This window comes from Gavia stellata, chromosome 11 (assembly GCF_030936135.1).
Source record: "Gavia stellata isolate bGavSte3 chromosome 11, bGavSte3.hap2, whole genome shotgun sequence".
Taxonomy (NCBI): domain Eukaryota; kingdom Metazoa; phylum Chordata; class Aves; order Gaviiformes; family Gaviidae; genus Gavia; species Gavia stellata.
In genome coordinates this window covers 2,996,048-3,020,374 of record NC_082604.1, presented here as the reverse complement: position 1 = coordinate 3,020,374, position 24,327 = coordinate 2,996,048, and the positions used below count along the sequence as shown (strand labels likewise).

The 24,327-nt window shown below is 44.8% G+C and overlaps 1 protein-coding gene across 1 annotated transcript; it reads left to right on the top strand.

Annotated features, from left to right (window-relative positions):
• The first annotated feature begins 727 nt into the window (after positions 1-727).
• Positions 728-23,934, top strand: MAP3K13 (mitogen-activated protein kinase kinase kinase 13). The gene is made up of 13 exons (XM_009808275.2): positions 728-1,229; positions 7,306-7,489; positions 7,937-8,128; positions 8,948-9,106; positions 12,054-12,212; positions 13,911-14,019; positions 14,994-15,103; positions 16,306-16,422; positions 16,949-17,086; positions 18,104-18,848; positions 20,286-20,356; positions 22,853-23,150; positions 23,833-23,934. The coding sequence occupies exons 1-13, from the start codon at positions 728-730 to the stop codon at positions 23,932-23,934; spliced, it is 2,886 nt and encodes a 961-aa protein (XP_009806577.1).
• Positions 23,935-24,327: the final 393 nt, after the last annotated feature.

Below are 24,327 nucleotides of genomic sequence, written 5' to 3'. Positions count from 1 at the left end.
GACAAGGGTATACTGTTCCCGTGAAGTTCTCCAAATCTTAGTTCGTTACGAGGGTGACACATACGTGGTTAGAGAATGTAACATAACTTGCTACATAAAATTTGAAAGGATTAAACTAAAGGACCAGGAGGGTCATAACCTGGTGGGGCTCTGAGAGAGCAGCTACGACCCGTCCCTGGGTGGACTCAGGGTACCTGTATCACTGTGCTTTGTTTCTCTAAGACCTCATCTCAAGGGTTTGCAGAGGAATTCTGAGCTTGTGGGCTGTGCCAGACCCAGAAGCGGTGACTGGACTCGAACCTTACCTGAGCTGGAAACACCTGGGGGTCAGCTTCAGTCTGATAAATGCTATAGTAACCCTGAAGAAACAGCTCTTTGCTGCAGAGTCTTTCAGGGTTTTGACCTTTAGGCTTTTGTTTAAAACTTGTGGTGTTTGTTTACCTGGCAATTCCTGCAGTAGGTTACTGAGAGTACTGTGTGAGTGGAGTTTCTGTTGGAATAATTTATTTGCTTGTTTTAGGGCAGTAATTATTTACTAAGTATCAGTAGTTGTCTGGAATGTCTAGTTAATTATCAGCTCGCCTCTGTGGAAGTGCACATAGTGAAAATACTTAAATAAAAATTTGAAAGTTGTTCTTTTTCCTCTCGTTTCAGGTACTGGGTCCAAGTGTCACATCTGAATTGTGTTGTACTAATTCTCTAAGTACCAACTCAGACCATCTCCTTGATGCACACTCACGGCATCATGGCCAGTACTCAGGAGCGCCTGAGCTTGTCTTCCTCTCCAACCTCGATCGGCAAAGCTTTCTGTGAAGATAAAGACTTTAGTAGGTTACATGATGAACATGCACCCGCTGGAAACCACCCGTCCCCCGAGCTCATAGAGGATGTGCGTGAGAAGGGCTTGCTGCAGGCAGACCTCATCGAAAACATGAGCAGCCCGGTCACTGCAGCAGTGCTGACCAGCATCAGCGAGGACTCTAGGGACCAATTTGAGAACAGCGTGCTGCAGCTGCGAGAGCAGGATGAGTCTGAAACAGCCATTCCTCAGGGCAACAGGAACACTATGGATGGAGAGAGCAACAGTGGAGCGGACGATGTTAAAGTCCAGTTCAACAGATCAGGCAGTGGGAGCGGTGGGTTTCTTGAGGGACTTTTCGGTTGTCTGAGGCCCGTGTGGAACATCATAGGCAAGGCATACTCCACAGACTATAAACTGCAACAGCAAGGTGAGTAGGGAAGTAAACCTTTACTGGTTCTGGGGCAATGTGTGAAGATGAGGAAAGCAACCCAGGGCTTTTTCCCGGCTTCCCATGTGACCATTTTTGTCTCGTGCAGCCCTATTATGGGTTTGCAAAGAGAAATCCTGCACTGTGCAGCCAACAGCCATCATTTGTAGCAAAGGCAGCTCGTGACGGAGTCAAACACAATTGCCTGTGCTGACGCATGCCTTGGACCATTGTGACAAGGTCTGAATCTGAACCAAGTATTTGTCTAAGTGAGGATCAGAAAGAATTGTGTTGAACACAGGGAGTGTACCAGCTACTTCAGTTCTGCAGTTTTTTCATGCCAGATGAAAAACATAGGCATAGTATTTTCATCATGCCAGATGAAAAACATTGACATAGGCATTTCTACTCCTGCACGTGCATGTGAAGGCTGTCTCCAGTTGACCACCAAATAGCAGAAGTATTGCTTTTCTATGGGCATAATACATGAGCTTTTATGGGCTTTTTTATTCAGGAGTAATTTTACTCTTTAAAATATCATTCAGTATTTATATTTCCAGAAATATGTCCTTTACTATTTACACCTTTTTCATTCAGATGTATAAATGTAAATGTATAAATGTATGGGGGTGTGGGTGAGTGTATATATATATATATATATATAAAAAAATACATAGTTTGGGAATAAGTAATGTCCCAGCCAATCGCATATATGTATCTTTAGGGGTTACTGAAAGCTAAAGAGCAGAGTATGCTCTGCCTTTGGTGTCTAATTTCTCCCCTAGCACAGCAGGAGGGAAGTGGCAGATGGGAAAAGAACAAGCTGTCATTAGAATTAAGGAGCTGAAATGGTTGAGGCTTATCGAAAATGGGAACAGCCTGGCCACCATACTATACCGGGGGGTAGAAGTCTCCTGTATTGCTGTGATCATGACTCAGTGTTAATCAAATGTTTTCTGGCATAGACAAATTAGGAGATAGGTGGTCAGAAAACCCATCTGAGTGGTTCATATCTGAACCCCAGAGGTGGGTTGGGGAACAGTTCCTAATATGAGGGAGCAGAGCTGTTGAATAACACGTTGGATTAATCTGCCTTAAAATAAACTTACTTCTCCTTCCTAGGGTCAGTCGTTTCCACTTCATAACTCCGAGCAGGGAAATGCACCTCTGCCTTATAGAATGGCAGGTGCCTTCCTAAGCAGCAGCCTCTTTGTCTGTCAGACCTATGGGCTCAGCAAGAGTTTACTTGGGTTTGAAATCCTTTGGCAAAGTTGGTTCTCAGTTTTTGTCTGCATGTTGTAAGCTCAGCATGTCACACATGGTTGAGCCTATAAATAAAAAAGGTGACTGAAAATTCCCTGGGGAATTAAGACTATTGGGGTGATTGCACAATATGTGGAGTCGGATGGTGAGTTTTGGATGAGGCTGCGTCTGGCTGGGGAGCCTTCCTTGGGAAGGAAAACGAGTGTCAGAACAGTCGGATAACATTCAAAGGAGGCATGGTGTCAGTATGTCTGTGTTACTCTTCTTTGTTTTGGATGCTTGGTGATTTTAAGTGAAGCTAAAACTTTCCAAGGAAAGGACACAGATGCAGAGTTACATCGGCTGCTTCCGGCAATTCTGCGACTATCCCATACAAGTGCTATCTCACCAGGTCAGACTTCTTATCGCTGGCTGCTGCTGAGCCGTCACCTGCCTGCGTGTGCCTGTAAACTCGGATGGGTAGCTTCAGGAACGCTACCTGCGAGGCGAAGAAGAGATCGTATTTTGCATATAATTGGGACAGCAGATGCATTGGAGACCACAGTTTAATGTGTGCTTTGATGGCCCACAGGGGACACTTTCTTTTGTGTGAAAGTCACTATTAAAAAAGATTGAAGCGCTAACTAATGAAAATGAGCAGCTGAGAGCGTGGTTGTGTTTGGGGGGTGCACGCAGAGCTCCTCTTTGTACGCACAGAAGTATCTTGCTGTTCTCAGTGTCATGAGCATGTTCAGAGCCATAGATTCATGGCTGCTTTGCAGTTTGCTGTTAGCTACAGACACCATTCCCACCCAATGCTCTACCTGCTTGGTGAGTAGTCATTTCTGCAGGGAGTGTTTGCTTTTGTATTGCTCAGTGGCTGCCAGTTGATTATCTGAGGTTCAAATATGTTGGGTTTGACCCATAAAATCACTCCTGACTGTGTTTTTCCAGTTGTTTGCACTGGTTTCTAAAGGCTGTTGGTGAGTGGTTTCAGGGAGATATACTTAGTTCTTTAATTTGCGTCTACCAGTTATTTCATTTGGATCGTTGGGACTCTAGCACTTTATACTAGGACTTGTTTGTGTTTTCTACGGACTCATTAGACTTCCGAGCCATTGCCTTTGGATTAAGAGTCTGTCTTCAGGAGCTGCTTTCACCTTCCCTTTCACAGGTTATGTGTTTACCATCATCGTGTTCATTTTTGTGTGAACCTGGAGAGCAAGGTGCTTTACGAAATGTGCTTGTGTTAGTGGGTTTTTTGTAAACCAGAGATGCTCCTTGTCGTAATGCCAATGCTGGCGAGCAGCCAGCGCTGGCAAAAGGCAAAAATTTGCTTCAAATAGATTGGCTCAATGGCTCAGGCTGCTCCTGCGTTTCTTCCCCATGGGAAATAGATTCCCATCATTCTACTCAAATGGTTCTTAATCACCTTAGAAACACATGCTCTTGCGTAATTCCTGCTGCTGTTACACTTTAATTTATTTAGGTGAACCATCCCACAAGTTTCTTTAAGCCCAGAAGAGTCTGGAATAACAACTGCTCCATCCTGGTAGGAGATATCCTCGTCTCTCTTCTGCTGGAGGAGGCGGGGGGTGCTAGGAGAGCTGTAGCAAGCCCTGAAGTCTGGGCAAACTCAAAGGATGTTTCGCTGAGCAGTGTTAACGGACTTCTTGAACAAGGCTGGCAGTACAGTCGAGTCTTGATTAGTGTGTCCAGACGTGTCTCCTTGCACCCTGCTGATCATCTGAGGTGTTACTCTTCCGGATAGGCACTTTGACTTAACTGTGGTTAGTCATCATAGCCACGCACCCAAGTTCTTGCTGCTGGTTTATGCAAGTCCTTTTCTGTTTCAAGCTGTTGGATAAGATGACGGAGATCTTGGCATCACCTCTCGTGTGCTGTTTCTCATTGTACCCGGTGTGTAGATGTGCCGTAGCTGGGACAGCCGTAATTCACCGGTCTTTGCTTCAGGGTATTGTGGGCTGTTCCAGACGGGTCCGTACAGGCAGCGGGGAGAGCTTTATAACCTGCTGTCCGGGCGGTGTGCATGGTCTCAACTTTCAGCTGTATTCAGCTGGCGGTGTGTCGAGTCCTCTCTTCTCCAACCTTGCCCGTTGTGCCTCTGCAGAACTGGTAAGACTAACTTTGTAATACTGACCCTTGTCAGCCTGTTGTCCTTGCGGGTGGTCCCTGGGAGCCGTAGGGAGCACATACACAGGGTAATCTAGATGTATTTTTTAATCGGTGGGTTTGGGTTGTAATAGAAAATGCAGGTTTGCACCACTAACGCTAACAAACCCTGGTTTTCAACCGAATGTAGTCCAGTGCTTTTCTCCCCCAGCATCACTTTCTTTGGGAAGCTTTTCGGTGCTTGATATGTTATGGGAGCCAAACGAATTGCTGATGCTGGCTGTCTTGAAATGTAGTAACATGCTCCTGTACAGTGAAAGAGTTTTTCTGGATTTTTTTCCCACTCTTGCATTACACGTTACATATGGTTTGGCTCTTCGTTGTTCTTGAAATTCCCAAAGATGTAGGATGTTTCACTGATTGTTGCTACACTGAAACCTCTTCCCTGTATCGTGCCCTTGATGATCAGGGTGCAAGTGGGATATGGGAAGGGATAAATATTATCAAATAAACACGAGATGGCTTTGCAGGAGGAGGCGCGTGAACTTTTGCTTACTTTGTTTATATTCTCTCTCTGCCTTTGCCATTGCAGAGGTTAATAGATAATATTAAGAGATAATTAGGGCTCCTAGATGCTAGCAATGTAGTTACCCATTACTGCTCACAAACTTTGGGTACTTCAGGGACATAAATGACGACGTTGCGCGCCTTGTACAGGAAAGGCAGTCTTCTCAAATGTAAAGACACAGCTATTTCAGTACAGTGGAATAGTTTCAGTGTTGCCCACGTAAAAATACTGTTCCTCCACAAACACAAAAATCAACTGTATTTGCCACCTTCTTTCAGAAGCAATGCATTTGTGAATCAAACAGAAATACAGATCTTCTCAATTTATTTATGAATTTCCTTATTTTCTTTTATTTTCCGTATCTAAAGAACTGTCTTTACATGTCTAAATGTCTAAAGAATTAAATACCAATTATGAGCAATTTTTTGTCACAATACTTAAGTTGTTCGCTTATTATTTTAAAATACTTGAATGTCCTGTGGTCAAGATAGCGGTCACAGCATGTTTCATGCATCCGTTTCTCTTAGGTTCTTACACGGACAGGCATTTCTTGCTTCAATACCAACGGACACATTTGCTGGCAGGCAATATCACCTTCACAGTGTCATGGCATTCTTGAAAATCGAGGATAGGGATCATCTGCGGCAAATCCACAGTTACTGGGATTGCTTAGTTATAATGCGTTTCAGTTGAGAGCTGCATGTGCTCTCTTAATATCTTTGTACAACGTAAGGTTGCAAGCGGATGTATCGGTATGAAAAATAGACTTGTGCCTGTGAAGAAACATGTGCTGAGGATTGAACTTTGCCCTGCCAAGTTGAAGGAAATTTTGGCTGTAGATTAACGATGTTTTTTTTTTTTTTTTTTTCTAGTTCAGTGAGCAGAATGAGCGCTGGGTTCTGGCTCGGGGTGGGAGCTGGCTTTCCTTGGCCATGCCTAGAGAGCAGTCGACATCCAGCTAGTGTCCGACTGTTGCAGGAATGGTTTGGGGGAAAGGTTTGAATTGGGATTAGTCCAGAGGCACTTTGGGTATATAAGTAAGTTTGCCTTCAGTGGTGACAGTATCTAAAATGGAGACTTTTGCATAATCCCGGTTGCAGCCCTGGGAACACCCCAATGGCTCAGAGACTGGATGAAACAAGAAGGTGTGTCTTTGTAGTGATCCGAAATAGGGATCTGTAGAGGTGCAGCTTGCTTTTCTTTCCGAAATCAGTGCGTTACTTGTTGTTTTTGCTGCTAAGTAGTTTATTTTCTGAACTTACACATTTATTGAGTTACGGTAAATAAATTATTGCCTGCCTTTTATCTTGCTGTTCCTGGGATGTTAAGGGAATTTCAAGGTGACTCGCAGACAAGGCTTTCTGTTTTGGTGGGTACAACCGTCTTGAAACAGTTTATACTGTGCTACTGGACCACTCTGGCAGTATCCCTACAAGATGCATGAGGGTAACTAAGAGGAGGAATCTCCTAAGATTTTTTTTGTTTGTTTGACACTGATATACACAATGTTGGTGTGGGAAAGACCTGTTTCTGTGACTGGTGGTGGTAGTTAATGTGCTTTGTGTTGGGTAACTTGGTGCTCTGCATTTTATAACCTGCCACCTCTGACTTTCCCTTTTATTTCCTATTTTTGCCCTGTTTCGGGGGGAAAAAAACCTCAAGGGGTTTTTTTCGTCAGTTGTCAGTGTTAAATGTTTCTTCTCATCTATGCTTTTCGATGGAGTCATGTACTTTATAAAAGATACCATCATCGATTAAATTTTGGAGTAGAGGACCTGCTCCCTAAATCGCCAATCCAGTGTCCCTGGTATGCTCAGTTGCCGCCTGCCAAGTCGGAGTGGCTCACCTGAGTGGTCAGCGGTTGAAAAAGCAGCTGGGAGGATGGAAGGAACAGACTGGAGGCGACTGTGATAGGGGAGAGGAGCTGGATGAAAGGGAAGCTGGGGCTGAGCATGTACGGTGTGTGCCTCAGCCGCGCCTGTGCTGGGAGGAGATGCCATCTACCACCCCCAGAAAAGTCCACCTTGAGATTTAGCAAGGGAGGTGGCAGGTGCTGTCCTGGTGTGACCTTGCAGCAGAACATTTTTGTGGTCTTGACCTTTTACGTTGTTTCCTTTGCTTGCCTGTGCCTAGATACCTGGGAGGTCCCGTTCGAGGAGATCTCGGAACTGCAGTGGCTGGGCAGCGGTGCGCAGGGAGCCGTCTTCCTGGGAAAATTCCGGGCGGAGGAGGTGGCCATCAAGAAAGTGAGAGATCAGAACGAAACGGATATCAAGCACTTGCGGAAACTCAAACATCCTAACATCATTGCGTTCAAGTAGGTTGTGAAATTTGTTAGAAATGTACCTTTATGCAGGGATATTGCTTATGTACCCTGGCCAAGTTTCTAAAATCCAGGGACTAAGCTGTCTGTGGGACAAAATGGGCAGTTATACTACCTCTCAAATTGTTGCACATTGCTGTGAAAACAAAGCTACGGACACCGTTCCCACCCAATGCTGCACTTTGCACGCGGGCTCACAAAACGCCTGCTGTGAACCCTACAAATCCGCAGGTGTGGAAGTTGAAGGAAACCCACCTCTGTTGTCCTCCTGTGCAAGGCATGCAGGACACATTCCCCTTCCTGGTCAGTCAGGAGGTATTAGCAGAGGCTTGCCCAGGCAGAGTAAACAGGTTACTCTCCCGCCCCTTCATTGCCACCTTTGAGAGTTGCTCTGGGATTTCTACTCTGTGATACTCACTAGTTGTGTGTTTTCTTTGACAGGGGAGTTTGCACTCAAGCCCCATGCTACTGTATTATCATGGAGTACTGTGCACATGGACAGCTCTACGAAGTCCTGCGAGCAGGGCGGAAAGTCACCCCTCGGCTGCTTGTGGATTGGTCCACGGGGATTGCAAGTGGGATGAATTATCTGCACCTTCACAAAATCATCCATCGAGACCTCAAGTCACCAAAGTGAGTCTCTAGCTACTTAATTGTGCCCCAGTTGTCATTGTCTTTTTTTTTTTTCTTGAGGAATAGTTTAAAGTTAGGTCAAAAGCCCCGTTATTTTTTTTCCGTGTTGACTCAAAACTAATGAGAGTGAAACTAATGAAACTTGTTGGCGCTCCCCTCCTGTGCTGCAATTTAACAAGACTGGAAATCTTACCAGTATCTCACATGATAAGTAGCAGTCAGGAAATATTTCTAATGATTTGACGGTGTCTGGTCCTTTTTGAAAGTGGGGTATTCTGTTGCATTCTGCTTTTATATTTTTCCTTCTTATTTGTTCTTTTGTTATTTCCCTGGTTTTTTTGGAATGCATCTTTCTCATTTCTCTGTTGCTTTCTGACTAAAACTATCTGGCTGTTTATATTCTTATTCCCTAGATGTTTATCAGCCCTTTAGCCTGTGACATGATTGTGACAGTGTGTTAAGATAATACTTTTAGATGGTTTACAGCGCAGTTAAAGGTACAGCTTTACTAAACTTTTGAAACGTCCCCAGATACAGTGAATCTTCAGTAACTTGTTAATTTGCAATTTTCTCAAGATTGATTTTGACTTGTAGCATTTAGAAATGCATTTGAGGCACAAAACACAACCACCCCAAAGAAAGTGAGTGCTTTCATTGGTGAAAATGCATAATCTTTTTTCTTGTACTGGAATTGTGAACAGCATGGCCTCATCAACCGTTCGTGTTGATTAAGAAGAGATTTACTCCCAGGGGCTGTTGACTTACAAGCAAAACTGCAAAATGCTGATTTCTTTTTTATTTTTTTTCTTTTCTCTCCAGTGTTTTAGTTACACACACAGATGCAGTAAAAATTTCAGATTTTGGTACATCTAAAGAACTCAGTGATAAAAGTACCAAAATGTCTTTTGCGGGAACTGTGGCTTGGATGGCCCCAGAGGTGATACGCAATGAGCCCGTCTCTGAAAAGGTGGATATCTGGTGAGTAGTATTAATGTTTAAGTATCTTCACCTTCTGTTTAGCTACTTGGTTTTCCAGCAATTTACATATTCAGCACTCTTTTCTCATCCTGGGCATGAGAATAGTTTGCTCTGTGGTGGACTATTCCTTTCTCCATCTGCCTAGTGCCCTGAACTTCGTTACTGAACGATGGGCTATAACGGAAGGAGAAATGACATACGTGTGTAAAAGCTGTGTGGTGAGATCTGAAGGTGCCTAATGAGACTCCGTGCAGACTATCTGTGTCTTGCAGTAAGCAAATGCAACGGTTCTTCCCTGTGTCATTATTCAGGCCAGAACCTTCTTCCACTCCTGGTGCTCAGGGCCCCCTCAGCAACTTCTGCAGCCAGGGTATTTTTCACTTGCTTTCTACCCACTTCAGGACCACGCTTGAGGTGTAGGGAGGCCTCTGCTCTGCTCGCTTGGAGGGTCCGCCCACCTTTTGCTTTCTGCATACTGGGCTTGGCTGTTATATGTACAGCCACAGGATTATAGTCCAGTGAATCTAACCCCGGATCCAAGAGGGAGGAAACCAGGACACATTGGAAGAGTTTTGAACACCTGCTTCCATCCCATGTGAAATGTACTCCGTGTCCAAAGGAATACAAGGAAAGGTTCAGATCTCCGTGCTATTAAAAACGCTTGAGAGAGGACTCAGCCTTGGAGCTCCTTTGGGATGCCTCTCCACAGGTTTCAGGGTCCTCAAGGGAACCTCATCTTGTTATTTCTGCATATTAAATGTCAGTAGCCAAGACAAATGGCCTTCTCCCTGCTCTACAGCCAGGATGAATTTTCCTTCTTGTGGTTTTTCAACTTCAAATGCTGTCCCCTCCCTTACGCAGCATGAAGCTGCAGGTCGAAGCTGTGGGTGGTTTAGAGCGTGAGTGGAGCCAGACAGCAGCCTGCTGCTGGTGTTTTAGCTCGGAGCTGGGTCATGACTTTAAGTCAAGATTTCCTGTAGGGAAAGGGAAGGTCTTGTAATCTGCGGTATTCAGCTCTTCTGCCCGCAGTGTTTTGCGTGTTCATTTTGTGCGGATGTAGCAGGCCATAGCATAGCCAGCTCTTGTAGGAGAAACTCTCGGGTTGTTTTGGAAGGAAAATACACTCACCGTTTGTCTTCTGAGCTCCTCCCTTTGAATCACAAGGTCATGAGGAGGAATGGTGCTGGATTTCCACCCTCAGCTTTCTGTCCTTCAGAGTGGCTTAGGTTCAGGAATATTGTGTGGAGCATCAAAACCAGCTCTTGCCCTGCTCTGAGGGCTGTGGGCACTCCTCTACTCCTTTCCTCAGTGACTTAGAGATTTTGTTCTTTGGTGCAAACCTAGAGGTGCCTTTGGTGCAAGTTCCTCTTCAGTCCGCTGCAGTGGGGAATGCTCAGACTCCTCCTTGACATCCATTCCTCCCCCAAGATAAGTAAAAGCAATGTTCATGAATGCTGACAACAAATGAGAACAGTTCCTAAGCTGCTTAGACGTCTGCTCTCTCTCATCTTTAACAGCATGCTAAAAAAATAAATCTATAATCTTATCAGGAGTCTTGAAAATCCTTTGTCAGTTCTTAATCATAACAAAGCTGAAACCAGATGGGGGTTCCTGGTAGGCTGTCCAACCACTTGGATCCCTGCTTTCCTGCAGCCTGCGGGAAAAAAGATTTCAAGAGAAAAAATGTTCAAATGCTGCTTGTTTTGGGGTTTTTTTTCCCCACATGATTTGAAGCCAATGGGCTTTGAAAGTGCAACGTTTTTCACATGAAGTTCTGTGTCCTGACTGATGGTTGCTCAGACCCAGGCAGTTTGTCCCTTAGATATTCTTCTGTACTTAATAAAAGCAACTTGATGTTCATACAAGCCAGAAACACACTTCTCGCTTTTCTCCTGGTTTGACTTGCCACCAAGCTTGGCAGGGTTGGTGTCCCACAGAAGGATGGGGCATGCAAGTAAGGTGATACGTCTGGGTTTGGAATGGAGAGGGTCGTACGTCACCTCGTATCGCAGCCTGGGTGTTAACGTGCAGTAGGAGTGGGGTTGGTTCTCGGCAGCATTTTGCTTACCTCTGAATTGACTGGTTTGTTACTTCTTTACTGTTTTATTGAGTGAAGATTGTAAATAAGACAAATAACTGCGGTTATAAATTAAGGTTTTGGTCCTCACTGATCGTTTCACTAAGGAAGAGAAGCAACGTGAGTTCTCTTACCTGTATCTTTCAGTTCTTGTAATAGGAGGTTCTTTCCCAGGCAAAGTTCTCTTAATTAATTTTTTCTTTCTTTAGCCTTCCTCGCTTCAGCACAAAAAAGAAGTATCAGATGAGACTCCATGTGCTTCTGATACCGACACTTACGCATGTTGCATTTGTTTCTTAATTTCTATGTTGCAGTCGTCATAGTGATGAGTCTCAAACCTATGAAACTCTTACCTAGGAGTACACGTGACAGCAGAGGGAGCTTTTGGCTAGGGGAAGAAAAAGTTATATGAAATGTAAAAAACCCACAAAACGTTTGTTGTGTTGTCTCTGTTAAGACACTTATCAGTTCTGTCTGTCCAGTAGTAGATGATCTGTTACTACCAGTAAAAACAGTCAAAAGTCTATCTCAGAAAACCTAACTTTCCTTTTCATTTAAGAGGAATAAGACTTAATCTATACAGAAAACGTGCTTTCAGGACTTTTAAAATCTTACAAAGAAATAGGAAAGGGTGGGTGACAACCAGTGTGGCTTGGTGTTCAGCCCAGTGCTGGGGCAGAGGAGGGAGAGTTACCTGGTGTGTGAAATAGCTACTCTTGGTTAAAAACCAGTATATAAAAACCGTTGCACCTACTTGCAATTTCAGATCAGACATACCTGACAAAAAAAGGGATTTTTTTCCAAGCTTCAGATGTTTCTGTTAAATTGAATTCACACAGAAGTTTTTCTCCTGGCTTATTTCTTCATCAGGTCCTTTGGGGTAGTTTTGTGGGAGCTGCTTACGGGAGAGATTCCCTACAAGGACGTGGACTCTTCGGCCATCATTTGGGGAGTGGGCAGTAACAGCTTGCACCTTCCCGTCCCTTCCACCTGCCCAGATGGCTTCAAAATCCTCATGAAGCAGACCTGGTAAGAGCCTGAACCCCGCACAGACCTAGGGCTGGCTCCCAGCTCTTGCCAGATGCCCAGTAAAACCGATGAAACCAGAGTCAGGGTGGGAGTGTTGACCCCGGAGCAGAGGGCCCTAAATACTCTCACATTTGTCATGAAAGCAATCAGTTTTAACATTTTGGATTCTGCTTCCTTGTGGCAGCAGGCTCGGGTCCCAGAAGGACGTTTGGAGCTTAGAGGAAGTAAGAAGAGACCCATCTGGTTTGCTGGGTGGACGGGGCAGGGGAGGGAGTGGGCAGGCGCTGTTGAGACAGGCTAGTGAGGGGGAAGGAGTTGAACAGGAGAGAAGTGGGGGTGTAGAGCTTGATGGGGGGGCCCCAGCAGGGTGGTGGTTACCCCTGAGTTGCCTGTCCAGTGTGAATCAGGAGCAGGCAGCATGAAGGTCATCTTCAGTAGCCTTCACAGAGGTGGTTGCTTTGTTGTAGCAAAGTAGGTGATAAAAGGTAGCTCTGTGGGAAAAGAAAAGGAGCTGGAAGGAAAGTAGGAGTAAAATTTCTTGAGGCTGGCTCCAGAGTGAAAGGAAATGATTTTCCACTCTGAAGCCCCCTTGTAAGTGGCTGGCTTTTGAACTGGACATAGAGAAATTCGAGCTTTCTGTATGAAACCAGGATTTTACAGGTATAGATATGGCAAATGCTTTCAGTTTCCTCCACGTGCCAGATTAGAGTTGAAATTCTTGGTCTTGGGTTATGCATTAATGCTTTGTCTTTGTAATTGCATCTTGACACAGAGTGTGAGTGTTCTTCCAGCATTTTGCCACGCCATGAGTTTTACCCACCATCTTTCCGATGGCACAGAGGGAGAAACAGGCCAGAGCATTTATGGATCTTTTCAAGCGGGTGTTTACCCCCCTGACCCTAAGCTGCAGCAGGTCATGCTGTTGCAGTATCAGTGCTGAGACGTGCTCTGCTTGGCCGTGCTTCTGCGCAAGGCTGCAAAGGGCAGGAGGCAGCTTGTGCAGCTCTGAACACCCAGTACGTACACTGGTATCCCCATCTAGTGGAAGTAGGTGGTTTGTAGGGGAGAGGTGGCTGAAGAAGCTGTTTCTTGTCCTGAGTGCTCCATCCATGCAGCAAGTCTGGTGGGTTCAGTCCAGAAGCTGGAGTACTGGTCTCTTTTCTCAAAGATACAAATGGTTTTGTACTTGAATGGGATCTTACAGAGATGTTCAGTGCGTTACAACACTGTGTAGGCTCAGGCATGTACTACGTGGCAACATAGATACATTTGGTGTTTATAAATGCCCTGTTTCCTTGAATGTAAATTATCATTTCTACTAGATTGAGTATTTCCATTATAAAATTTGGAAATTAATGGGATAACTGAGATCTGTTTCTTCTTGACAAAGCAGTTAGGAACAGTTTCAGTTCATATCCTATCTTGGACTTTGTATTCGCATTTTCCTATTTTAAACGGTTTTCATCTCTCTTGTTTCTTCAGAATAGATCATCACAAACCAAAAACTGAATTCAAAACAACTCTAGCACAATAAACTCATATTCAGCAAAAGAGAAAACCAGAAAAGCTCCTTTGGTCTAATCTGTCAGCTACATAATTCAGAGAGTATGTTCTAGTGAGAAACCCTTTCAGAAGGGTAGGAGAAGCTAGCAATGTTAACCTCATCTCATGCTTGGGTACTTGTCTGTTTTGCTCCAGGCAGAGCAAGCCCCGGAATCGTCCCTCCTTCCGGCAGACACTGATGCACCTGGATATCGCATCTGCTGACGTGCTGGCTACTCCTCAGGAAACCTATTTCAAATCACAGGTAACTGGAGAATGGCTGTAGCCCATGAGTACTAGAGCTAGCTCCAAGGATCTGATTTCGGAGGCTGCATCGAGTACAGCAAAAGTCTGGATCCATGACTGCAATTTGATTCCTGGGGAGAAGCAAACTGATGGGTATTTGAAAAGCTTTTACCCAGGCTTTCACAAACTGAGACATCTGCCGACTTTAGTCAGAAACTCAGCGTTGTCTCATTTGCTCCTCCCTGAGACTGCTGACTTCAGATGTTCTGCTCCCAGCTGTCCTCCCAGTACTGTTGTACAGGAGACCGTGAGGCTGCTGAGGGCAGAACCATTGCATTTACAGTGAAGATGAGCGGGGCAGCCAGTGGGACAAAATGCTGTTACAGGGCACTGAAGGGACTCTGGGACTTTCAGGGAAGATCTAGAAGGATGTTCTTAGAGATTCCTCTGAGTCCTACCCAGCGAGCTATTGTCGGCTCCCAAGGAGGGAATGAAAATGAAACCTTGCCTCCAGTACAGAGGATCTGTACATTGTTGGGGTGTATGTGAGGAGGTGGGTGCATTTATTAAAGCTGCAAGAAGCAGGGCGTCAAAGGGCAAATAGAGTTAGTATCACCCTAGTGACAGTCATCGTTGTCATGAATATAGCTTTCCAAATCATAAGCCTTTCTGTTTACTTTAAATGGCAGAAGGGAAGAAAATGTTGTCTTAGGATGAAAAGAGCTTTAGGAATTGTTAAAAGTACTTTTTAGAAAATGCAGATATGTTTTAAATGATCTAATTGGAGCACAAAATTGGAAATACCATTTGAAAATGCTGAAACGAAACATGCAGCAATGTTGTTACCCAAAATAATTCAGCTGACAGAAACACGTTTTCAACCCAAACCTGTAATTTTCTGCAGACACAAAGAACGTTGCCCAAGAGTTTTTCTTTGGTGCAACTAGCGATCCCAATTCTTTGTAAATACCTAAAAGTAGATTGCTTTCCTAGGCTGAATGGAGAGAAGAAGTGAAGAAACATTTTGAGAAAATTAAAAGTGAAGGAACTTGTATCCACCGGCTAGATGAAGAATTGATTCGCCGTCGAAGAGAAGAGCTGAGGTCTGTTGACGGTCTTTTATGTTTACTGCTCACTTTTCCCATCCAGCCTTCTCTTCTCCAGCTGAATGAGCCCAGCTCCCTCAGCTTCTCTTCACAGGGCATGTGCTCCAGCCCCTGCCTGTTTTCACGCTCCTTTTGTGCTGAGGACCCCAAAACAGGACTCAGTATTCCTGGTGGCATAAATTCGGGCAGCCTAAATTCCTTGTGAGTCCGGAAACTGAAGTTTGCACGGGCATGCCCTAGGCCTTGAGCACTGCTTGGCTGATGGAAACCTAGAGAGAGAGAGAAACAGTGGAAACTCTCTTAGGCAGTCTGAACAGTTTCCTCCAGGCCAGACAGGCAAAGGCTTGTGTGTTTACCAGGGAATATTTCTGCCTGAGTTTTGGTGTTTGTGATAACAGCACTAAGCAGGTACATCCATCTCAGTCGAAAATGCATCTTGCAGTTTGCTGTGAGCTTTCTCTGCCCTGATACTTTCTTTGGATTAGTTATTTCCAGAGAAGTGAACACACTCCGATTTATCAGCCCACTGAAATTCATTTGGAACATTAGACCAACTTAAAAATGAAAGCAGAATGTTTATTTAAGAAAGGGAAGTGTTATCTTCTGTGATACAAATTTGTAAATATAGTTATGACAGAGAAACATAAAACACCAAGAAGCAGTTCTATGTCAAACCTGAGAAACCAAAGGAAACCTTGTTCAGCCAGTTTGATGTAGTTGCCGATCAGTGTTCCCTAGCCCTAGGGAGCTTTTGATGGTCACATCTTTCCGCTGTGGTTCAAGATGTCTTCTGCAACTATACTAGAGCTGTAGGGGCATATTGCTTTTTATGAAATACAAACAGATGACTTCTTTCCCTGTGTCTTTAGAAGCTGACTTAGCCCCTTCTCTATGCAAACAGGATGGTCAGGGCTCGGCCAAAGGGCTTGTGGATGCATGTGAGGCATTTGCAGCTTCTCTAGTGGAAGCATTGCCGCTCTTTCAAGACTGTTAAACGCCTTCTAAATCATATAATGATTCATTGCTGTATCAAGCTCTTAATTGTCATTCACTGTTAGCTCTGTCTGGGGTTCAGTGCAATGCAGCTGGCAAATTTGGCTTGTAGAAGGCGTTTTCCTAAAGCACCTGTACTTTTCCTTATTCTTCTCTCTTGGTCCGTGGACATCAGACTGTTGAATAATGACTTTTCTGTTTTTCAGACATGCATTGGATATCCGCGAACACTATGAGAGGAAGCTGGAGCGAGCCAATAACTTATACATGGAGCTCAGCGCTATTATGCTGCAGCTGGAGGTCCGTGAGAAGGAGCTCATAAAGTATGTATCTCTGGGCATAATGGCATGCCATGCATGTGGCAATATCCGTACAGGAGAAAAAAAACAATGCTTCATTTTTAAACTGCATAGTAGTACTTGTAGACTTAGTGTCCCCTGACAAACTTACAGGGTAAAGAAAGAGCTGGCAAGCAGAGGGAGGCCCCTTAAAAGTAGATTACTGCAGACCTCTTAGTGCACGTATCTTTACCCAGTGTTACTGCCTGGGAGAAAGGCACCTTTCCCATTTGGTGTTGGCATCTTTGGCCCCTTTGTAAAGAGAAAAGCAGTGCTCTTTCTGAACTGCGCGCCAGGGCCCTGTTCCAATTGCCTGATCTCTGCAGAGAGAATTTAGAAAATGACTTTGTCCTTTCCCAGAACAGTATGTTGTGTTGCACCCAGCCATAGCTGAGAAACAGGCACGCAGTGTGCTCGCAGTGGAGCTGGGTTTCTGTCCAGCAGGAGCTGCAGCTGGATAAAGAGAGAACTGATCTGTTTTTTTTTTTTTTTGTCTTCCACAATGTTTCAGGAGGGAACAAGCAGTGGAAAAGAAATACCCTGGGACTTACAAACGCCACCCAGTCAGACCAATAATCCACCCCAATACAGTGGAGAAGCTGATGAAGAGAAAAGGGGTCTCCCATAAACCAGGCAGCCAGACTAAACGGTAAGAAGCGACAACCTAGTTCTGTGCCAGGCACCAGCGGTAGATCCCCACTGAGATGAGCAGGCAGCTTACTTCCCTTTGAGTCTGATGACAACACGGGACAAGCCAAAGGGGTGTTCACTCTTGGGCCTGGTCTGGTCCTCAGAACCACAATTGTTTCATTATCTTAAGGTAGAAGGGATGAGTCCTGCCATCCTGCTACCTGGGCAGCTCTCTGGAACCGTTTGGTCCAGATGATTTTTTCACAGATGATGGTGCTTTGACAGGAGGTATCTAATGTGTATCTTGAATTCCTAACTGTCCAAGCAAAGAGCAGTTAGATCATCCTTGACTTGAATGGTAGTAAGTAGGGTGAGGGATTGTGGAAATCAGCCAGTCATCAGAGAGGATGGATTCATTGTTGAGGAATTAAATTGGGATTTGAGATTTGGGAATTCATGCTGTCCTTTCAGCTATTTGTCTTCTGCATGACTTTCAGAAAGTGAGATTTTTTAAATTTTTTTTTTCCAGAGGAGCTTTCTGTTTTATTCTTTCCTTTTCTGGGATTTCAGGAGTTAGAGAGTCCTGATTAACAGTGAATAATCACTTCTGAAATAATATTCACATGTGCTTCTGAAATTAGCAGGCTGATAACCATTGGCAGATTGTGACGCTATTGTGTGGAGCATTGTATATGCACATAGCAAGGGACATGCCCTACACCAAGGTCTTAGGAGGGAGCTATTTTGGGAGCAGAGCATCAAAATAAGAGCGGGAAAAGGAGAGTATGTGGCAGATATTGGAAGAAAGCAGCAAGAAAGGAGTGTAGAGCATGATGGGCTGAACAGAAAGGACATTGAGTGGAGAGGATCAAAGGAAACTAAATGCAGAAGTCAAACAGCTGAAGGGGAGGAAAGCCTGTCAATTTTAGAAAGCTGAGTGTGCTTATGGCTACAGCTGCCTCTTCATCCTGGCTCTGAGCCGATGTCATTTCTTAGTTTGCGGTTTAATGTGTAACTTCTGCTGACTGTCTCTCAGGCCAGATCTACTGAAGTCAGAGGGCATACCCAGCACAGAAGCAGCATCCAATGGTTCACCAGTCTCAGGAAGTCCCAAAATGTCAACACTGAGTGGCAAAAGCCGCTACCGCAGTAAACCACGTCACCGCCGAGGGAACAGCAAAGGCAGCTACAATGATTTTGCAGGGATCTTGAAAAACCAGCCAGTGCAAGATGATGCACCCCCACCTCCACCTCATAATCATTCTCATCATCCCGGCCTACCGCAGCAACCTGGCCACAGCCATCCCCATGGCCATCACTCACGGCTTCATGCCCACGGACAAGATATTGCGAACTGCGCAAACAACTTAAGGTACTTTGGCCCTGCAGCAGCGCTGCGGAGCCCTCTCAGTAACCACGCGCAAAGGCGGATGTCTGGTTCCAGCCCCGATCTCATCTCCGCTGCCATGGAAGCAGATTGCCGAAGGAATCTGGAGAGCAAAGAAAGCAAAGCTGATCATTGGGAGTGTTGCAAAACAGATCCATATAATTCCTGTCTTCAGTGCAGGGAAGAGGACAGTGGTCAGGTACAGATGTCATCTGTTGAAACGGGGATGAGCCATTCTCAGTCACCAACGTCTGTTTCCCTATACGAAAATGCGCAGTTCATTGAGAAGATGGAGGAAGAGAGCTTCAGCAACTGTAATTCGGCGTCCGCCCTAGGCACTCCCCAGCACATGGCTTCCTCAGTGCTACCTTGCAAAGCAAGACCCCTTCAAAAGGTAAGGACAAAGCATAGCGATTTGAAAAAAAACAAAGCTTGCTCCTCTTTTCCCTCTCTGCCAAAAGAAGGTGTGTAGCATAGGCTGGTGGCTGGATATAGGATAGTAGCAAAGCCGTGTTTCCCACATGCATAGTAGTAGTGTTACATGCACAACTTTATCTTAAAGAAATCATGCCTATCTGAACTTGGCTCGGTGATCTGCACATACTTTTAAAGTCAATTTCGTTGAGAAGTACTGTAGGCATATCAGAGTGTGCTGCTAATAATGAGGGTTGTCAAATGTGGTTTTGATAGGGCCTAGTTCTCTGTTACTTGCAATTTAGCCAGTTTTTGTTTCAGCTGAAACTTGGTCTCCTGAATTTTTGTTGTTGAAACAGTCTCAATGTTTTCAAGCCTTTCTCAAAACAAAGGAAGGGGTAAATGCGTTCTTTTGGTGATATTAAATATCATGTACCAGTTTCACTAAGAATCTGTAGCACTTCTGTGCCTTGGAACAGACATTTACCATTTGCTATGGTCTTTTGCTGTACCTGCCAGCAACTGTCTCCCTTGACCAAAAGTCGTAGTTCTCATGTATTTTGTGAAGATTTTGTGAGAGTCAAAACGATGTTACAGCACAGTTGTACAGAAATGGAGTTGTTCTTTGTTCCTCCTGCTTCCATCCAGGTGGTGAGAGAAGTAGGAACCAGTCTGAGTGGAGTTCAAAAAGCAGGAAAACTGGGCCTGGGTGGAAAAGTGAAGGAAAAGAGGATGAATACCAGACCAAGAGTGTGGTTTGGGCCCTGAATGAAGGGAGGAGGAGGAGCTCATATTACAAGGGGATGGGATGAGATAGAGGCAGAGTCTGAACCTGATGTTGTCAGTTCAGATAGGACAGGAGAAGGAAGCTGTAAAAAGAACAAGAGTGCAAGGGGTAGATTTGGATGAGAAAAGGAGAATAAAAGGTTCTGTGCTCACTGAAGTAGATAACGGAAGAAAACTCATGTTCTCTAGTTGGTGAAACCCACCAGCAAAGGCTGTGTTATCCACCATCCTGCTTTGTGATGGCGTCATGTAGAAAAGGGTCAAAATTGTAAAGCCGGGAGTGCCAGATCAGTTCAATAATTTATGTGGATTTCAGTGTGATACTAATTACTTGATTTGCTTCTGTAAAAATCCAGAACGTTATGTACTCAGTGCCTGCTGAAGTACTCCAGTGTATTTCAAAGTCAATCACTCCACATTCAGAAATGGCAGCACTAAGACTGCCTGAAATAATCTCCTGGTAAGAAGATGTCTGAGTCAGTTTTCACTGATACACAAGTTCTTTTCTTATCTAGATTGTTGCAGCCCGTTGACACAGTGACTTTGTCCTGGAGGACCAAGGGGCAACCATGGAGTTGCATGTTTGTTCTTTCACAAATGTGATATCGTTCTTGTCCTTGTTTTCTCCCAGAGCGGTGATGACTCTTCAGAAGAGGAAGAGGGCGAAGTAGACAGTGAAGTGGAGTTTCCTCGTAGACAAAGGTAAAAGGTGAATTCACTCTAATCTCTCTTTGGCGGGACAAAACTCAGGAGGAGAACTGTTATAGCAGCTGCACACCAGCATTGAAACTGTGGAACAGAGTCACATTCAGTGCCTCCCATCTGCTCTCAGTGATCCTCCGTGTTCACTCACTGTTTTCAGCCTGTTCTGAGATGTTTTCTCCAGCACAGCTTTTCTGCTTGCAGGCTGTTTGTAGCACAACTTGATCACACTTGATAACGTTATTCAGCCTATAAAAATAAGCTGCTGCATCTGTTTCACCAGAATCAGACTTACTGAATGCTGGGACCCTTTGTGAACTCTTTCAAATGTTGTTTATTAACTGGTGCTGCAGGGGGACTGACTCCAGCATCTTCCTAATTGATTCGAGTAGGCTTGAGGAGCTGGGTGACAAAACAGCAGATCAAATTTGGTGCTGGTGCCTGTAAAATAAGAGACTTGAGGGGGCGTTCCTACCTAAGCAGATGTAATAGCGGGCTTTACAGTCCTGTGCTCAGGAAAGAGATCACGGCATTGGTGCATCAGCTTTATGAAAACAGCTGCTTGAAGTGCAGAAGTGATCCAGTGGGCAAACAGGTTAAGGGTTGTTAGGAAAGGAGCAAAGAAAATAAAAGTTTGTCTGCTGTTGTGTACACCCACGGCACAGCTGCAGCTTGAATCCTGAATGCCACCTTCATTGCTGCAGCTCAGAGACCATGGTAAAATTTGAAAAGGTACTGAGAAGTGTGACAAGAATGGTTAGAGACGGTTTCCATAGAAGAAGAGATTAAATCCATGAAGAATGTTTGTCTAGCAGGAGGAGAGGCAATACTGGAGGTGCATGGAATGGTAATTTATGTGGAGAAAATAGGCAAGGAATGATTCCTTACATTCATGTTAGAGACACCTAGTGAAGCAAACAGGGGGCTTAAAATGACCAAAAGAAATTGCTTTTTCCATCCAAAACATTTTCAGATGTGGAGCTCATTGTCAAGGTATGCTGTGGAAATCAAAATATAAACAAGTCATAATGTTAAATTTATGGCGTATAGATCCATCAGTGGCTGTTAAGCACTGTCATCCAGGTTTGATCTTCAGCTCAAAAGTCTGATTTGCTGAACGGTACAAACCAGGAAGGTATGCCAGGAGAAAGCAGGCTCTGTCTGCACACCCTGTTCTCATACTTTTCCCAGATTATTGGGAAATTATTCCTGCCTAGGGTTGGAGATAGAACGCTGGGTGAGGTGAGTTTTTTGAATCATATGGTTCTTGTGTGATTGTTGCTTCTTCTGTGATTTACTAACTTGCAAGACAAATTGCCTTTCCTGAATTCAATGTGATGACCTGTTATGGTCTCCTGGCGTGTTCAGTCAACTGATATTTTGTACCGTTACTGTTGAATCCTGGCAGGAGGTGATTTCCACATTCAAGTAACTGTGAGCTTATTTTTTGAGTGCACATACCTAAATTCTAGACTGGCTGTTGGGATCCCTGCCAGGTGATGCAGATATTCCCAGCTGAATTAGCTTGAACCCTACAGTACAGCCTTTCTTTAGGAAAAAGGACTGTTAAAGAAAAATATGCTCCAGGGCAGATCAGCTAATACGAACATGTAGCAGACAAGATCAAATAAGAACAGATGAATTTAGAGATGCGGATCTTGAACTAAATCATTTAAAAGGTGGTAGATTTCCATAGCTCCAAGATGTGAAAGGCAGCCTAACACTTTGCAGAGCTCTTGCTGTCAGCCTTGCAGATCAGTTATGACTCAGCTGGAGATGTGTTCTTAGGGTGGGAAGAAGCTCTTGGAGAGCTGATGTAAAGCCTTTTCTAGGGATAGGACCTGTTTTGCTCAAAGAGGTTTTTGGAAGGATCAAGCCCTTAGCCCAGTGTGGAGAAGCAACCAGGCAGTATTGCGTGCACTGCGCCTGAGCGGTATCTGCTAGGGAGAAGAGGATTGAACGGCCCAGGCTGCCTGTGGCAGTGAGCGAGCCCTATTCTTGTCGTACTGAAGATGCCAGTTAAAAGTACAGGTGAAAAAATCTGCTCTGCGTTGCATGCTTCAGCAGGGAAGATGAGAGGTTTGCCAGGGGAACCTGTGTAAGGATGTAGCAGCCACTCTGCATTCACTGCACTACTAATGTTGTGAGGTTTTTGATTGTGATATATGTCTTGAAAGCAAGCTGCTTGGTACCCTTGCTACACATCAGAATCAAGAGTTCCTTACGTTCGAACTGTAACGCTGTGCTGGCTTGCCAGCTCGTTCTTTCTCGGCGCAGTGGGAGCGTGCGCAGAAACCTGTCCACTGAGAAGCTGTAACTTTTCTAGCTGGCAGTGGGCTCCTGGGGACAGGCTCACCCAGGGCTGAGTGGGCACCAGGAGTGGGGGCTGTTGAGGCCAGTTGTAGCAGGGTAGCCGAACACAGCACCCAGGAAATTGCTTTTCCTTTGCAATCAGAGGCACTGCGATACAAGCTGAACTACTCTCCTGGTTTGCAGACCTCACCGCTGCATTAGTAGCTGCCAGTCCTACTCAACCTTCAGCTCGGAGAACTTCTCTGTGTCCGATGGAGAGGAGGGGAACACAAGCGATCATTCGAACAGCCCGGATGAGCTGGCCACCAAGCTGGAAGATGAGTTGGCTGAGAAGTTGGAGGACATGTTGTCCCAGACTCCAGAGATCCCCATTGAAATCTCCACCCAGTCTGATGGGCTTTCAGACAAAGAGTGTGCTGTGAGGAGAGTCAAGACTCAGATGTCTCTGGGCAAACTTTGTGCAGATGAACACAGCTGTGAGGTGAGTTGTAAGTTCAGCAATCCCCTCTTTAATTGAGTAAAGAAAAAAAAAAATGTTATGGAAAGGAATCCAAGGGCCAGAAAGTTGGATGACTGCCTAAGAAATGCTGTGGTAGATGTACTACAGCAAAGCAACTGCTTAAATACCTGGTCTTTCTCATACTTGGCCGGATGAGTAGATGGGGGAAAGTAGCACAAACAAAGCTGAACATAATTTGCCGGTCAAGATGAGTGTGATATTGCGAGGCCATCGGATTTGCAGTTGCATTAAGCGGGACAGAAAATAGCACATAAAGTAGGTAATGAAACGGAAGCAATATAAATGGTCTGCCTCAAACTTAACCATCGGCAGCCTTGCTGATGAAGCTAGAATGATTTTCTTCCTTCTGCTGTCTTTCAAGTGTTTGGGAGGGGTAGGGCAGAGCCTGCTGCACCATCTTCTCATAACTCCGTCTGTGTTTGGTGGTGCTCTGAGCAGATATTTTTCTGCTGTCCCCTCGTTGAGGGGAGACGTGACCTTTGGTAGGGTGCTTGTCAGTTGTTGCTATCTCCTGTGTGCTGCCAATCTCTCCTTCTCTACTGGTGGTGACCTTTGCCTGTCTGCTGGGTCAGATTGGGATGGTGTGGTTGCTCTGCAGCGTAGGAATGTTGTTCAAGTCTTCCCCTTTCTTTTTGCTTTGCAGAACCCAGCACAGTTTGGAGAATCAGACTGTGACTCTTCTGAAGGGGAGTGTTCTGATGCCACGGTCAGGACCAATAAGCCCTGCAGCTCTGCTACTTGGTAACACAGATCTCCCCCAAAGCTTCCTGATACTGGTATTTTGATTTCCCTGAGATTCCACTTCATTCCCCTTCATCACACTTTACAGGAAGAGAAGATGCTTCTCCTTCCCACCCCAGGAGTGATTTGCAATAACCCGAATCTCTGGAAAATGTCCAAATGAAATTAATTCTCTTTGAGCATTTCAATCAAGAATGGCAGGGATGTATTTTATTGAATAATCTAGTTACTGTAACATGGATATTTATTTTTTTGACATTTTAACACTTTTTACTGTAAAGAGTGGATTGTATTTATAGACACACAGACTTGTTGCAAAAAAAAAAAGTTCAGAAAGCAAGCACATTACAGAGAAACATCCTGGGAGTCCTGCCTGGACAGCTTTGTGTACAAACGT